This window comes from Lycium ferocissimum, chromosome 9 (genome assembly GCF_029784015.1).
Source record: "Lycium ferocissimum isolate CSIRO_LF1 chromosome 9, AGI_CSIRO_Lferr_CH_V1, whole genome shotgun sequence".
Lineage (NCBI taxonomy): Eukaryota > Viridiplantae > Streptophyta > Magnoliopsida > Solanales > Solanaceae > Lycium > Lycium ferocissimum.
Window position 1 is genome coordinate 8,558,486 of NC_081350.1, and position 17,936 is coordinate 8,576,421.

Sequence of the window (17,936 nt, forward strand, 5' to 3'; positions counted from 1 at the left end):
TTGAAATTTTCTTTTCTTAAATTCTAGTTCTTGTTTGAACTTGTAGAACCGGTTGTTTATGTGTTTAGCTAAGTTTTAGTTATGTGGTAATTCTTCCAGTGTTTGGTTTTCTTTTTGTTTGTAGTTGATATTAATCACCAGTGATTAGCTATGTGATTATCTTGTGTCGATAGGCTTATGACTTGTTAGCATAATGTTAAAATTACTTAGTCGTCCATAATTTGTTCAGCTTTGGTATGATTGAATCTTTGTCAACACTATTAGCTAGTTATTACAGCATGGATTAGCTACCCCATTATCAGTGGATTAGATCTTTAGTTTAATAATTTTTCCTCCTTTTCCTTTGTCACTTAAGGACTATTATGATTCTGTTCTGGATACTAAGGAATAAGGTCTAGTGTTTCCGAGAATCAATAATTTTGTCTAGTAAATGTGATGCTTTTCCATCTCTTAATTTGCTATAAATATTTTGACCAAAACAACGTGTGGTTGTGTGTTTAAAGAGGGGTATGTATTCCTAAGAAAGTCAGTTAGTAGTAGCTTCTGCAATATACTCAAATACTATGAGATGTCTATATCACCTTCATAACAGGATTAGTCTCGAGGGTGGTTTGGCCTCCAAAGATTCAAGTAATTTTGTGCTACTGTGAAGTTTTAATGTTGGCATCTGTAATGGCTCTTTATGTTCTTGAATATGTAACTCCCTAAGTCCAATCTGGTCGTCATGAGTGATGTTTAAAGAGTTAGTTTACTCGTATAAATAGTTTTACTACTATGTGATATGGGCGTAAGCTCCTGAACTGTTTTCTTTAACCATTTGAGACTTAAACTGTTTAAATAAAATGCTTTGGGGACTTGGGGTTATTTTATTGTAACCTTCTCCCTTTCTCATTTTATTTTCATCTTGTTTTGGTTATTTTTTTTTAAATTCCAGTTCTGTTTCGATATAGTCTGTTAGTATTTTCATTTTTCTGTTATTATTCTCTTTGTTTGGAATTTATAGTTTCATTTTCTGCTTTGTTTAATACCAGCATGATTAGTTGAGCGTTAATTGTGTAAGTTCAGCATAAGTTAGTCGATTCGATTTTGTAGTATGATTTAGCTTTGTTTTGGTTAGTATAAGTGCTTTAGCACCATTCTAGTACAAATATTGTGAATATGAGGCATCCTTATTGCAGCTACCATGTTTAAAGCTCGTAAAGATGTTGCAGTTAAGCATGTCTTTGAAGAATTAGATAAAATGCTATTTTAGCAAATGATATTTGATGTGTGTCACTGTTAGAGTCGTAATTTCCAGCCATGAGTATGAGTTTGTTTTAATTTGGATTCTTCAATCAGTTCTTACATAGGAAGCCAGTGTGCAATAGTGAATTCGCTTAGTTGATTTTGTAAATTTATATAGATATAATCTATGCTACTATCAAAATATATGTTACTGGTTTAGACTTCAGTAGAAGAATAGTTTAAGGCCTTGCTTGCATACTGAAATATTGTTTCTGCCCCAAAATGTGATTTTTTCTGCTCTTTGTTTCACCTAGAGAAGTTCTTTTCTTCAGTTATGTGGTAGTCAGTGTTTAAATTCTTATCTTGGTTCAAGTATGCCTGTGTCTTCCAATCAAGCAATATGGTTACCTGGAGTGTATGGATTTCTAAGAAAGAACAGTTCCGAGTTTCCTTTTGAATATCCTACATAGTCATTTGAAGTTGGTGTCTGGATGAGAATCAAGTTTAATAGTTTTGAAGGATTCCAAGTAATTATGTTGTCAAAATCTCCTTGCTTTAGGTGATATATATGGGATAATGTGGTAACTGCCTTTAGATTAATATAAGAGAACTAGTATAAGTTCTCTAATCTTAAAATATATAATGAGCAGGTTAATAATTTAGTTCAGCCTAAACACTTGATTAAGAGGAGATGGGATTCCATATTTCAATTTCCAGAGAAATTATTGTTTTGTTTGGTGTGGTGTTGAATTGGCATTTGAATGAGCTCATGTGTTTCCTGTTTCTATTTAATCTAGTGGCTTAAGGGATCAATTTAGATCTTTCTTTTAACTACGACTCATCTCCAAGTATCGACCCTATCCAAGTAATGTAATTTTAATATTGCAAACGATTAGCATGTGTTTACTTTCTTCCAAAGTTCTTGAATTAGGTAATCTGCTGATGGTAATAATTATGTGTATCGAGTTAGTGAATCATCCTTTGTGGAAAATGGTCATATGGGTGCCTTACATGTTGTCTTGGAGTCTTGCAAATAAAGGTGTGAGCATGTCTGAACAACCTATTAGCATGTTTAAGAATTTCGAGTGAACTCATAGTTGCATTATGTTCTGGTCGTATTTTGGCTTAAAAGTTGATGTACTTTGATCTAGATGCTCAAAACCATTTGAATCATGTCTAAAGTGATCAGTTGGGACAAAGTTACTTATCTCGGATTGTTGTATCTCCCCCTCTGGTGAAACTTTAAAAACATGAAAGAAGGTTTTGGATGTGATCATGGTTCAAAATGTTTGTGAGCTAATTTTTGAGACGGCATACTAGATTTTTTGACGTAGCAAATCTTATGACTTAACTAGATTCTGGAAATAATCAGTATTTTGTGCCTTATTGTTAATCATAATTAGCATTTGATGTTAGTTATTTCCATCTGAATATTGGGATTGTGACTCTATAACCTTTTTTTTTCCTCTATATTTTGATGGGAGCATTTGGAGTCAGGGCAACTCCGGATTTTGCCCAGAATTAGAAGAAAGCAGTAGCAGCTACATTCACGCGCGCGTCTAGCTGTCCCCCCCATTTCGTGTCAAGAGTCTCCGTCCCTCTTTCTCTCTTAAAATTTTTATATCTTTTGTATTATTATACGTTATTTGCACCCTCTGACTAACATTTTTTTTTGGGGTTTGTATCGATAAGATTTTATTTCTTGCTTGTTTGTGAATTCGTAAATGGCCGAAGTTTGTCGTTGGTCATTTTTCTTTAGATGTAAATCTTGGTTTCCCTTTAACTTTGCGTATTTCACAGGTTATAAACACCTTTTTTTTTACTAATAGATAAGGCGGAATTTTTCATTTTTTTTTATTTTTCTCTTTTCTTATTCTCTTCTTTAAAGTTAATTAACGTTCTCTTTTTTAAATCCATTTTAACAAAATGAGCGATTTAAATAGGGTTTTAAAAGGGATAAGATGCTTGGGTAATCCTTTACTATTTTTATGCTAACATATTGAACAAAAGTTAGATTCATTAAATTTAAATGAGGAAGTTATATTAGAGCCCGAGTATAGTGGCTAGAGTTATAAGGTAAATATTCCGATTTATATACACGTACACATGTATTATCTTATTTTGTGTAACGTGTGTCATGTCACATAAATAGCTATTTTCAAAATATGACGCACCATATTTACACATTATCTTCTAATCCTCGCTTCTATACATATTATATATCGATCCTCGCATCTTCTATACTATATTATACAAAGAAAAAAAATCCCTATATATATATATATATATATATCGCATTTTTTTACTACTTCCTTTCAATAAACGGCACCATATATATACATTAGTATCCTATAAAAATATACACCCGTTTATTCTACATTGAACATACTATTCTAAATGTTATATATATTTTTCTCACCCATGCATCATCATTATCTACACAAAACGTAACATAATCATCTTCAAATCTCGCTTTTTACAAGTCATTTGATAGTTGGGTAATTGAAATAGATAATAATGCCTTAGTATTAATTAAATTATGTTTAAAGACCGTTGTTGCGGTCCGTTGTGTCAAAGATTAAAAATGGAGTTTACATTTTTACGAATGGTTTCCTAATATTTTCCTAAAATTAGCATTTTTTAAACATAGTCATAAGTTGTGAACTAGTTTTAATGTTGTGACATCTATCATTTATTGTCATTTGAAATTAGATTGTTCTTGGAGATATTTGGAGAAAATTCTTGGGGTAAATCTTTCTAATCCCTTTATTATTCCATTAATCCTAATCATCATAGATTCCCCCTTTCCTTTAATAATCCCTTAGTAATGGAAGATGGAAGTGGGTTTTGATGAACTTATTCTCTAGGCTTATTAATGATTAAATTTATGGGTTTTATGCTAGATTTTGATGAATCTAAGGTTATTAATCATATATCTTCCATTATTAGAGTTGAATTCTTGAATCAAAGAGTTAGGGTTTATACCAAATTTTGAGGGTTTTGTTTGAAATTAGGAATTAGGCCTATCCTTGAGTTAAATCAGCAATTGGTAGTTGGATTATGATCACCTAGTGCTTAATTTGATATTTTGCTTCCGATTTTCCCCTTTTGCCCTTGTGAGCCCATTTCCCCAATTTCTAGGTTAGATTGACCTAAATTGAATAGTAGCAATATTAGTATCATTCTTCATGATTTCTAATCTAGATTTCGAATATGCCTAGACTACTTTGGTTCTGAGGCTCAGCGGAAAGGTAAGGCGATAGAGTGATTTGTTGGTGTTGCTGTTCGGCCATCTAGGTAGGTTATGACTTATCCTTGGTGAGACTTCGTATAGCGAAGCACATATTCAGACTATATTATCGGAGACAATATGTGAACTTCGGGTATGAAGTTGGGTTGGATATTGCCTTAGGTTGCCTCCGTGTGTGTCAGCTAGCCACCCCGTTGTGTTGTGATTTGGTTGTTCTATTGTGTTGGCTTGATGCCATGAGTTGTTGATAGATATTGGGTCGTTTTATCATCTTGATTATGATATTGTTGGCGTACCCACTGTTGGTACTTGTGATTCGGATATATTATTGGCGTACCCATTGTTGGTACTTGTGATATTAAGCATAATTATTGATGATGATACATGCATTGCACGCACTCTCAATTTTCATGATACACTGTGGAGATACTGATGATATTTGATGAAACACTTTGATGAGCTGGGCTCGATTTCTGGAATCGTTGATTGAGTGAGTGCATGGACTCCGCGGGTCCCCAGAGTGGTGCCCGTGAGAACCCCCCGTGGGTAAAGATCCGGGGTCCCGTCTCTCTGTTGGGAAAAGATCCGGGATGGGTGGCACTTAGACTCCGCGAGTCATATTGGGTTGTGCTACCGAGATGTCGATATTTCCATCCGGAGTACATGTGTACACAATATTTCATGGCATTGCATTGCATTCATACACTATTGCATTGCATTGCATATGGCTTGATTTTGAGATGTTTTGGTGTTGTACTTGTGATGTTGGATTCAGACTTGGCACATTTGGGATTAGATGCTTTACTTAGGCGATGACGTGTACTTGGATTCGATTACATTTGATTTATACTTGTTGGTTTGTCTGCTTATCTGCTTTATTATCTGAATTGTGTTAGCTATGCTTAGTCGGCCGATGATGCCTACCAGTACTGTTGTTTTGTACTGACCTGCACTTGCTGTATTCCTTTATGAATGCAGAGTATCAGGTTGGATCCGCTTCTGTTACATGTGGCTGATAGTCGCTTCAGCATTATCTTCGAGTTTCCAGGGTGAGCATGGCCGTTCGCTGCCTTGAAGACTTCTCTATCATTATGTCCTATTTCTATTCAGAGACATAAGACACTTTATGTATTATTATTCCAGACTTGTATTATTTCCCTTTTAGATGCTCTTGTATTACTCAGACTAGACCCTGGGGGTATTATTATTATTCCGCACTATTCTATATATATATATATATATATATATATATATATATATATATATATTATCGTGAGACTTATGTATTTATTCTATTCTTTTGCTTGACTTAATTATAGTTGGGTTAAGGGTTTGCTTACCGAGGTGAGAGAGGTAAGTGCTCGCACGGCTTATGCCAAAGTGGGTCGTGACATTTGTAAAAAAAATCTCTTCCCAGTGTGGCATGATAAGATGCTGCTGTGTCAACCACCCATTCTGACTCTGAACCTGCCAAGTGCATGCATTCCTCTTCCTCGTTTATGAAGAGGACAACATTATGATTATTTTGCACTATGGTAGTTGTGTTGTCGTCATTCTTCTGGACACTGCTTTCACCTTTGCTCCTTTTTAGATTTGGACAATCTCTTTTGTAGTGACCTGGTTGGTAGCAATGGTAGCAATTTCTGGCTTTTGACTTCGATCAGATCTTAGACTTCCCGCGAGCTCCTGATCTACCATAGTTGCTCGTACTCTTTTGGTAACTCCTGCCTCTACTTTCTGTGATGAGAGCCTGACCATGATTTTCAAGTTTCTTTCTCATCTTGTCATTGAGTAGAAAAGCTGATGTGACATCTTTCAGCTCAATTGAGTCCTTACCATGCAAGATGGTTGTTGCCAAATTGTCATATGATGAAGGCAACGAGTTCAGGAACACGATGGCTTTATCTTCCTCCTCTATCTTTACTCCGAGATTGGCCAGCTGCATGATTAATCCATTAAGCACATTTAAATATGACAAAAAATTTGTACCTTCACCTATATGCAGGGCGTATAATTGCTTCTTTAGGTACAATTTGTTTGTCAACGTCTTTGACATATACAGGTTTTCCAACCTTGTCCAGATACCACATGCACTTTCTTCGTCGATGATGTTATTGACCACATCATCTATTAAGTGCAATCTGATTGCACTAGCTGCCTTTTCATCCATTTCCTCTCAACCCTCAATTTTCATGAATTCGGACTTTTTGGATTTGCCGCCTAGTGCCTTGTGCAAACCTTGTTGGAAGAGAAGATCCCTCATCCTTCTTTTCCATGTTGAGAAACCGATTTCACCGTTGAATTTTACTACCTTGTACTTTACTCCAAACATTTTTTTTTCACTGTGCATAGTACAACCGACCACAAAAAATATTTCTATAAATGAGCAGAATCTGTGCTCTGATACCAGTTGTTGGAAATAAACCACGCCACAGAAATAATATTCACAGTATTTACAGCGAAATAATAACGTAGCACTGTGATATGGTTAATCAACAAGAATATAATAGCAATAATGACACCAAGATTTTACGCGAAAATCGAAAAGGGAAAAAATCACGGGCTGAGAGGAGCAACTGATATCACTATAGTAAGAATTTTAAACTTTATAGGTCTGAGTAAAATACTCCAAAGACTACTACACACTCAAAAGAAATAACCCTCTTTTAAGAATTTCTCACCTCACTATAATATCGCTCACACTCTTTATTTTTCCTCACAGACTATTTTCCTATGTGTGAATGCGTCACTCTTCTTTCTCTCTTTGTTTGGTGTGTGTTACAAATGGAAGAAATTCTCTCCATTTATAGGAGACCAAACTTAGCCTCCAAGCACAAAAAGAAGAAAAAGAAAAGGACTCAAAATTTGTAATCCACAAATTTTGCCTTTGGCTCCAAGCAAGAATTCAAACCAAGTAAATTGGCACATGCCAATTACAACCAAATGGGATGGATCTCATCAGTTTATACATTCACTTTGAATACATGATCTATTGGGATATTCAAGAAGTTCTCTTTTCTAAACATCTGTTTACTCAATCACAAAAATGAAACCAGAAAGTATTGACAAATCAACAATACACATAATAACACAACAGAGAAATTTCTCTGCATCAAACCTTCTCCTCTTACCAACCAAAAAGGGAAAAAAATTCTACATATGGATGAAAAGAAAAGAGAAAAGGGCAGAATTCAAAAAGATTTGCAAATTTGGTTTATTTCAATATTTGATTAGTCCAATATCTAGGCTCTGTAGCACAATCGTCTTCAAAATACAATGTAATGTTTTGGATTTATGACTTACATTTGTTAAATATCCTTTTAGTCTAAGAATATGCAAAGTCATAAGGAAACTAAATCAGTGTACGATCAAACACAGAAATTCGCTAGTTCATTTTTTAATTCCTGAATTGTGCAATCGTTTTACGGCTCTTGTTTAATGTCATAAGGGTCATATTTGATTCATTTTATTACCTAAATGAGCAAAAATAAGAAGTTATAATGTCGCGATTCATTTTCGTGACCCGCGACTTCCACCTTATTCATCATCATAAAGCATTCTCGCATTCAAGATGCAATCATAACTTAAATGAAAGCCAAATATTCATAGCAGCTGAAATCGTAATATGCGACACAAAGGCTAAAACCGAACCAATCTCACGGAGTATAGTCAAGAAGCATCTGAATACAAGATTTAGGGACGTAACTTGAAGACAGAGAAAAACTTAAAGGAAATATATAGTTTGAAAGATGGGTGTTCACGGTTTGGTTAAAAACCGATCCAAACCGAAAACCAAAACCAAACCGATATTTACTTGGGTTAGATTTATTTTGGTTTTGAATTTTTAAAAACCGATAATATTTGGTTTGGTTTTGATTTTACTAAAAACAAACTGAACCGAACGACAAATTTTATACATAATTTTTATAATTATATATGTACAATATATTAGTTTTTATTAAGACTTTTAAATAATTTATATAATTTTTAAGCAAAATTTTATTTATCTCTAATAGGCTAATGAAATTTATACTGTAAGCTGATTTTAAAAAAGGAAATCCATGAATTTAAACTCATTTATTCAAAGAAACAACTATATGAGATTTACTTAGATTTTTTTATTTTTTTTATTTATTTCTTATAAACTTTATTCACTTAATTAAAATCATAAATCTTAAGACATTTTCTTCATAATGCAAGAAACTATAACTACCACAATAAAAGTGTAATAAAGGATTGTAAGTTGGAAAATGATAGAAAAATCTCTCCTAATTGTAGAAAAAAAACATGAAAGAGAAAAATACCATTAATTTTCTTAAAAACCGACCCAAATCGAACCAAACCGACTACAACCAAACCAATGAATATGTATTATATTTGGTTTGGTTTGATTTTAATAATTTTAAAAACCAACTAGATTGATTTGATTTTGGTTTTAACCTAAAACCGACCCATGAACACCCCTAAATACCACCACGACAGATATAGTGGGTGCACCTCAACTGGATCTCTAGGAATGCCATGAACTAGATCAGACATAACCCCACGACAGTGCTAATAGAAGGATCGCAAAGAGAAATAAGTGGAGCCACAAAGACCTGGTAAAATCACCGACTCACCCTTTTGTCATATACCTCATGGAGCAAGTCTTCAAAATGTTATACATGCATAAACAAAGTATAGCACACATATATTAGGCTAAAGTCATAAATTGACCCTTAAACTATACCCGAAAAGTCATTTTCACACTTAAACTTTAGTGGTGACCTATTACACACCTAACATATAAAAAAGTGATACTAATTACCCCTCAGGACACCCAAACCCCAGCGCGTGTGTGCCGACCTTTTTGTGCGCGTGAACAGTTATTTATTACGCATTAAACTTAAAAAAAAAAAAAAAAAAAAAGGAAAAATCATTTAAATCCCTATCCTTCCCTTAAATGGTCATATACCATTACCCCTTCATCAAATATACCCGATCCATCAAATATTAAGAACCCTAATTTTTGTCTCCCAAATTCGTGAAATCAGCCCCAATTTGAAGCAAAGGTAATTTTTTTCTCCATTTTTTATTAGCTCCTCTCCAACTAATTTTCCCTTTTGTTTTCCATTGTAAAGCTTCTTATTCTACATTGTAAAGCTTCTTGTTCTTCTGTAGGAACTGTTTTTTATCGATTTATTAATGTATGTTTTTTTTTCATTTTTTTGTATTAGTTCCTGTGTTTTTCCGTTGTTTTTACCGTGTGTGACTACCTTCGTTTATGCCTTTGGATTTCGGGTAATGAAGGTTCCATAATGGCTAGATTTGGCTTGTCTAAGATTTGTAAGGAGGAAGATGATCATGAGCTTTCTGAAGTGTGATGCAAGCATGGGTTTTTATTGCCTTTGATGACCTCTTGGACCCCAAGGAATCCGGGTAGAAGATATTGGAGTTGTCCATACTATGGTGTAAGTGATTTTTCATCAAGAATTGAACTTTTGTAGTTGGAAGTTTTATGCCTTTTACCTATATTTGATTGATTGTAAGGTGCTAGATCATGTGATTTTTATCGTTGGAAGGATGATGAGATTGATCCAAGATCCAAATTTATGATTCCTAAACTAGTGAGAAGAATTGGTGAACTTGAAGCATCATTTGAAGCTTCCGCAAAAGTTGATAACAAGCCTACTATGTCTACAAAATCTGTAGAAAGCAAAATTGATATGCAAAGCATAGAGATTGAAATGGATAATTTTGGAGAACAAATTAAGAAGATGAAAGAAAAGGAGAAGAAGTGGAAGAGCAAGCTGGCCAAGTCCAACAAAAGGGAGACAATACTTTGGATTGCCTTGTTGTGTATTGGCATTTTAGTTTTAAGTTTTGTGTTTCAAAGCATGTACTTAAGAGGTTATAATATGAAGTTTCCCTAAGAGGTTAGTGTACTTGTTAAGTCTTTATTAGATCTTGTTGGTGGTATTGGTAATGTTAATTAGAACTTCTTGGGGCTGTTGGTAATGTTTGGTTTAGTTTGATTTTTGAAACCCTTAATGTTTGGTATTGCCAAGTATGTATCAAAATTCGGAAAGTGGAAAGCAAAGAAATTCGGAAATAAAACATAAATAAATTACAAGCCGACAAAAAATTCATACATAAACTTTAAAAGTGACAAACACGGAGATCTAATCTAACACTATGATCTCCCTCTTTTTCTTAACAATGAAGACTACAGTGTTCCTACCTTGACAGGCTTGGAAACACAACACAATCCCTGTCCTCAATCCGTTAGTATCAATAAATTGTTTCCAGCCTTGAGATAGGCGCGTATATGCACCAACTTTGTACTTCATATGGTACGCGTGATGGTCGTACAAATGGTTTCGTGGTCAAAATTTGGAAGAAATTCCAAAACGTTATTAGGAAGGATCTGCAAAAAATACATGTTAGTACTAAAACTAAAACAATTGAAAATAAAAAATGATCTCGTCATTATGAAATTAACACGTACGAAGTCATCATTTTCAACGTACGATCTCGTTAACGTTTTCTCGAAGTATGCCAGCATTTTGGACTGAAGACTCATCTTAGAGTGAAGGGTAGAATGAATGAGAGTTTTAGTGAAAGAGTTTGGAGTGAAAGTTGGAGAATGAACTAATTAGTTTTTGAGTGAATTAGGTATAATGGCTAGACCTATTTGTAATGTGTGATTCATTTAGTGTCCCTAACAACTAACTAAGCAGTCACTAATATTCAATACCAGTTAATACACTACCATTCAAAACTATTCACAAATGCCAATACGTTCAAACTTAAGACCACCACAACCACGGGAACTACACTATCATTCAATACCATTCAGTACACATATGCCAATACGTTCAAATTGTTGACCATTCATTTTCATTCACAAAAATATAGTTAATCAGATATGCCAATTTAGTACAAGACACTAAAAAAGTTAAAAGCAGTCACAGCTGCCCTACCTATGCCAATTCAGTACAAAACACTAAAAGTTATGACTTTTGCCAAAAGCTAAATGCAGTCACAGCTGCCCAAAAACAGTCCTAAGTGCAGTCTCAGCTGCCAAGGACAAGCCTAAATCCTAACCAAAAACCTTCAAAGTTAATTTTTACAATGCGATCAAAAGCTAAAATAGTAACACCAACAGAATGCAGTCATAGTGGAGTAGTGGAACTTCCTTGGCTCGATTGTGTAGCTTTGGCCATTTTTCCCCTCATTTCTCCAAGCTGCCTTGAGGTCATAGCATCTTTTCCCTTCCACTTCACACCACATGTTGCCTTATGTCCAAGAACACCAGTTACCACTGCTGAAGACTTAACAGTTCTAAACCTTTGACTTGGCAGCCCAGGCTACATAAATGAAATAAGGCTAGTTAATGATATTTGTAAGTAACTAAGAGTTAATAGAAAATGATAGCCGAGTGATAAACAACTTACATTAATGATTGTTTGCCCACTTTGTGTGTGCAGCACCCCCATTCCAACCATACTTGGCCTGCTAATACCAACATTCTACAAAACAAAAGAAAGCATTAGAAGCTATTAATTTATAACTTATTATTGAATTATAAAGTAGATTTACCTTCTTTGAACCTTTTGGTCTACCCCTTCCTCTGCTAGTTGAAGCAGCTGCATTACTTGAATTTGGGACAGCAGCAGCAGTTGTAGGATGTGGGACAGTAGCAGCAGTTGTAGGATGTGGGACAGTAGCAGCAACATTACTTGAATTTGGGCCAACAACTGCATTACTTGAATTTGGGCCTGTAGTATTAGGCTCCCTAAAACATCTCCTTTTGTTGTGACCCTTGGTATGACATTTGCTGCATGTCATCTCAATTCCCCTCTTGGATAATTTTCTAGTTTTCTTGTTTTCTGTAGCTTCTTTCCTCCTTGCTTTCTTGGGTCTGCCGCTGTAACTTCCTTACTTCAATTGGTATAACAAGAGGACTTGTTGATTCTGGCCACATCTTCATATTCAGAACTGGCTAAATGAAGTGGTTGTATGTCTTTATGTATTTTTCTCTTTTATACGAATGAGAAATGTAGTCCACTGGGTTAAACTTCCTATGGTGAAGAGCTGCTATTGCATGAGGGCATGGTATGCCCTTCAACATCCATGCTCTACATGTACAAGTTTGCCTAGGCAGATCCACAATATGCCTATACTGTCCATGAAGCACCTCATACCCTGTATCAGAATTCCACTCAATACTACATTTCATGGACTTATTTGTGTTGTCTCCTAGTAACTTCATTGCCATTGGAGAAACATCACAGATCCAACTGTTACAAAACTCCCTCATTTGTCCTATTCTCTTCATCATTTTCACCCGTATCTCCTTAAGCATTGGAATTATACTTTTGTGTCTTGCAGCCAATATCCAAGAGTTAAAACACTCAGCCATGTTATTATCTACACTATCAACTTGTGTGGTATATTTGAAGTAAAGCTTACTCCATCTTTCTGGATTGTAGTACATCAACTTACCAAGACAAGCCTCTCCCAATGTTTTCATGTAGTCAAGGTTATCATTCAACTCAGCCTCGAATGTGGACCTTGCACACCTCCAAAAATAGTTTCTTCTCTCAAGACCTCTGTAATCTTTGGACCAATTTGCCAACACATGCCTAGCACACATCCTATGCTCAACATTTGGCATTCTTTCCTTTATAGCACCTTCAAGACCCTATGAACAATAAAAAAGCTGGTTGTTATTAAACAGCAAATGAAGAGTAAGAAACAATTATGAATATGATGTAATTAAACACTTCATATTACCTTTTGCATATCTGTTATAACTGCCATGTCTGTCCCATCTCCCAGCTGGAGATCTTCCTTTAGAATTTTAATAAACCATGTCCAATTATGCTTGTTTTCAACCTCAACTACTGCCCAAGCAAGTGGCAGCATCTGATTGTTTCCATCTTTACAAACAGCAACAAGCAGCTGACCTTTTGAAATTCCCTTTAAAAAACAACCATCCACACCAATACATTTCCTACATCCTGCCAAGTATGACTTCTTCATTGCATCAAAGCATATGTAGAAGCCTACAAATCTTTTTCTTCCTTCAATTGTCTCTTCACTAAGCCTTACTACACATGTACTACCTGGATTAGACCTTAGCAACTCATCTTTGTAATCTAAAATTCTGCCAAACTCCTTCACATGATCACCCATCATCTCTGAAATCACCTTGTTTTTTGCTCTCCTACACACAGTCCTTCCAACATAAAGATCCAACTCCTTTTTAATAAGCTGTTGGAGCTCAAAAATTCTAATGCTTGGTTATTCCTTTATCCTCTCATTATAGTGACTGGCTAAAAATTTGAAGTTGCAAAGTTTGTTTCTATTTGTAGGGTCACATTTGTGAATTGGATTATAGTTCTTCACCACAAAATTGTAAGTCCTAGAGTCAAAACTGGCAAATAAAAGCCAAGGACAATTCTCTACACACCTAACCCTTACCCTTAAAGGTTCATTAACATGCTTTTCAATAGCAACATGTTCAGCAACTGCATACTTAGTAACAAGAAATTTCTAAAATCATCAACAGACTCAAACTGTAGACCTGTTTCCCATGTAACCTTCTTGCAAGTTTTATCAAACACAACTCCTGGTTTTACCTTCCTTCTTCTTGTTTTTTGTCTTTGTTCAACCACTTCTCCATCATCATCAGTACAGTCATCTGGATCAGTCTCAAAGCTAGCAGCTTCATCAGAAGGGTAATATGGCTCATCTCCAGCCAACTTGCCTTCTAAACCATCTCTAGTACCACCTTCTGATTCATCAAACCCCACATCTGCCCCTTTTCTTCCTGTTCCTAACTTAACATGTGCAGGAACAAGAGGTCTTTCACCCCTCTTCCTTCTTTTCTTCTTTCCATCTCTCTTTTCCTCTCTAAAAGCCCTTAGCTCCTCATCTATATCACTCCCACTAACTTCTACTCCTTCTTCTTCAACAAATCCTTTTAGATCTGATCCTAATTCATCCCTATCACACTCATCATTATCAATTCCAGTTCTGTTTTTTGAAGAATTAGCAGTGGTAGGCAGTATAGTGGCAGGACTTAGATAATTGGGCGCAGTAGTAGGACTAGTTGGAATGAGGGAATGGATTGGAGGAGTAGTAAGTTGTTGAGGTGGAGTTGTATTTTCTTGGATGAGAGGAGAAGTGGGAGGATTAGTAGTTTGGACAGCCTCATCAAAAGCTGCATTTTCCACATGAGATGTTCCCTCACTACCCCCTTTTTCAAAAGATACTCCACTTTCTCCCCCCCCCCCCCCCCCTCCCCCACATGGGTTGCATATTCTAATAAGAGTGGGGCCAATTGAGGCTCTTCAACTATGTGGCATACAAATGCCTCCAAAATATCCCCATCCCCCAAACATGCTGCAATTCCCATTGTATCCCTATCGGATGTTATTTGTATCAAGGGTAAGCTTTTAGGCAATCTAGCATAAAGGGAGCATCTCCCGGGGTCATAGCCTAAATCTCTCACACAATCCATCAATTTAAAGTAGGAAAATTTATCTATGTCCACATCATAAATATCAGTAACCTCTCCCCCAACATATCTTTCTTTACCCTTACCTTTTAAAAGTCCATCATAGTAAAATCTCAAAGTAATCAGTTCAAAAGATAGCTTACAACCTGAAAATTGCACAGTTCGATTTAAGAAGTAAAGTCACACACAACTACTTATTACAACATATTGGACATATTTAAGCATGAAACACAGTAGAATTGAAGGAAAAAAAAAAACTTCTAAAAAAACCTAGTTCAAGTCGCAATAAACAGTACTAACATTATACCACTTTTATAAACACAATACTACTTTTTTTAAACATATTCAAGCATTTACCATGACATTTACACAGTATAATCCATAAAAAACTAAACATGTAAAAAACCCTAGACGTAGTGGATTTACACAAAATAAAGTGAGAGAAACTTTACCTAGTCGTGAAATAGGTGTGATCTTCACGAAAATCACCAAAAACACCAGTGCAACCCTTAGATAAGACTTAAATCAAAAACCCTAACTTTGATTATAGGTGTAATAGAGAGATTAACTCAACAAACACAAGAAAATCCAAAAAATATTTACCAGATTGTGTTGAATCTCGTCAGAAATTGAAGGATACGTAGGGTTTTTTTAATGGGTGGGTAAAGATGAGTGTAAATTGGGTGTAATCGGGTGGGGTAAATGAAATGCAAGGGGTGAAACGAATCGGGTTTGGGTTAATGAATGAGTCGGCGTTAAATTAATTCATTTAATACGTGGCAAAACGATAGGGCGAGTGACTACCACGTTTTTATTAAAACTTGGGTTTGGGTGTCCGGAGGGGTAATTAGTATCACTTTTTTATATGTTAGGTGTGTAATAGGTCACCACTAAAGTTTAAGTGTGAAAATGACTTTTCGGGTATAGTTTAAGGGTTAATTTATGACTTTAACCCATATATTAATAAACCATAAGAGGTACAAGATGTAAGCCATCAAGCACCATAAGCATTAATTATAACCACATCATGTGTCCTCGTAGTGAAATCACTCGACTTAACTGAAGACCCTCGCAGATAGAACTAATAAACTTGAGCAATGGTCCATGGGCCCTTACAATTAAACTGCTAGACCTAATTAAGAAATATCATATCGATATCAACTCACCAGATCAAACTAGGGTGGCAATTGGGCTGTTTGGGTTGAAGTTGGGCTAAAATAGATGGGCTCAATCAATAAATGGGCAATATCCAACCCTGCCCAAAGTGCATTTAGGTTGGGTCAAGATGGGCTAAATAATGGGTCGTAACCCAACCCGCCCAACTTGACCCAATTCTTTACAATATTCTCAACTTTTAAACAAATCAGAAATCAATATTTTTAATTTTTTTTTTATAATATAGGGTCTTTTGTTTTACAAAATCAGGTGAGTTTGCTTAGATATCACCTATGTATATTCTCCATTTTAAGTTTCAAGATGGTCTCTTTTTTACTATAATGACATTGAGCTCTGTTGATCTCAATAATACTCAAGAATCAGAATAATTAAAAAGAGAAGAAGACCATTTTTCTTTTAGATTCTTCTTAACACATTTATCTAAAAATGAAGTCATTCAGTGCAACTTGATGTAGTATATATCTTGTATATACACACCAGATTCAAAAGAAAGTAGGCAAATGCAGCTAAAACTCACTGGGATTTGGATTAGCCAATGAATGCGTCAATTTGGGTTAAAGTAATGGGCTACTTTGGATAAATGGGTTAAGTTGGGCTAGCCCAAACTTAGCCCATCATAATTCTATGTCATGCCCAGACCCATGAAAACCTGGGCGGGTCAAGTAGGTCTGGGCCGAAATTGCCACCCCTAGATCAAACCACATAAGACATATTGTGCAAGCCAAACATCAATTGATATCATGGAGCTGTCACACCCCAAAATGAAACACCCGAGGCCAGTAAATTTGCACCAGAGAAACTAATTTAGTGCAATAACTATCCTCTTCGTCACGTATTTCAATTTGCTTAAGTAACAACAATATTAAATAATATAAAGAAAGGCAATATCATTAATTCCAGATTACCAGTTCAACATGTTTATAACTCACGAAAACTTAAAGTTAAACATGCCATTTGCAAAACGATACGAATACTTACTCATAATAAAAAAAAGTTGACACAATTCATCTATGTAGCCTCTATAACTCTATGGGTGAATGAATAAAGTAACAGGGTTAGCCCGTACAATACAAAATAATGAAGTGTACCATGATCTGAGCTTGCACGCAAATCGTCCTTTTCCCGATCCCTTAAACCCTGACATCATGAAAATGATGCCTGAGTAATTGGGATTGTGTCATAGCCAAATTAACCACCTGATGATAGGACGGGAATTATACATGAATTATATTAGCCTATTAATATATTATCAATTTAATATAATTTATATTATTTATGAATTTAAAATCAACAAATTTTTAAGATTACAATTTACAACTACATACTCCACTACTCTACTTCATAGGCCTCTGTTTACTGCAGTTTGGTTTATTCCGCCAATTATGGTGATATCTTCATGTAATATGTGCAAACGGTTTCTGATATGACACAGAAGATCATAGCCATTCACAGGGATGATATTTCCATGTAACAATGTTGCTTTGCTTTTCTTTTTGTCTCAAACCTCTACTAATCTTTTCCTTTTTTGTTTTTTTCCCAATTCCTTTTTGTTCGTTACTCAAATTAACCCACATTGAATGAGCTGAACCTACGTGGAGAACAGACAGCAAGTTCTTGCCTACGTGGCCACCTCAGACTTCTCAAATCTGCCACGTCTTATCCATAAACGACTAGTACGTCACCGTCTACGATTTCTATACCTCTGTGTATGTTCGTACTCAATAAAAATGACAATCGATCTCATCAACTCCAGCTATATTATGTCGACATTAAGATATG

The 17,936-nt window shown here is 35.3% G+C and overlaps 1 protein-coding gene across 1 annotated transcript; it reads right to left on the reverse strand.

Annotated features, from left to right (window-relative positions):
* Positions 1-11,602: 11,602 nt before the first annotated feature.
* Positions 11,603-12,327, reverse strand: LOC132069202 (uncharacterized). Its single transcript, XM_059462628.1, has 3 exons — positions 12,056-12,327; positions 11,911-11,985; positions 11,603-11,823 (listed from the first exon to the last, which is right to left on the reverse strand). The coding sequence occupies exons 1-3, from the start codon at positions 12,302-12,304 to the stop codon at positions 11,629-11,631; spliced, it is 519 nt and encodes a 172-aa protein (XP_059318611.1). The 5' UTR covers positions 12,305-12,327; the 3' UTR covers positions 11,603-11,628.
* Positions 12,328-17,936: the final 5,609 nt, after the last annotated feature.

Bases quoted from the DNA above. Each gene is read 5' to 3' on its own strand.
- LOC132069202 (XM_059462628.1), bottom strand. From the start codon at position 12,304: ATGACATGCAGCAAATGTCATACCAAGGGTCACAACAAAAGGAGATGT. The intron at 11,986-12,055 runs GTAAATCTACTT...TTTGTTTTGTAG, and splicing joins GACCAAAAGGTTCAAAGAAG to AATGTTGGTATTAGCAGGCC. The intron at 11,824-11,910 runs GTAAGTTGTTTA...TCATTTATGTAG, and splicing joins GTGGGCAAACAATCATTAAT to CCTGGGCTGCCAAGTCAAAG.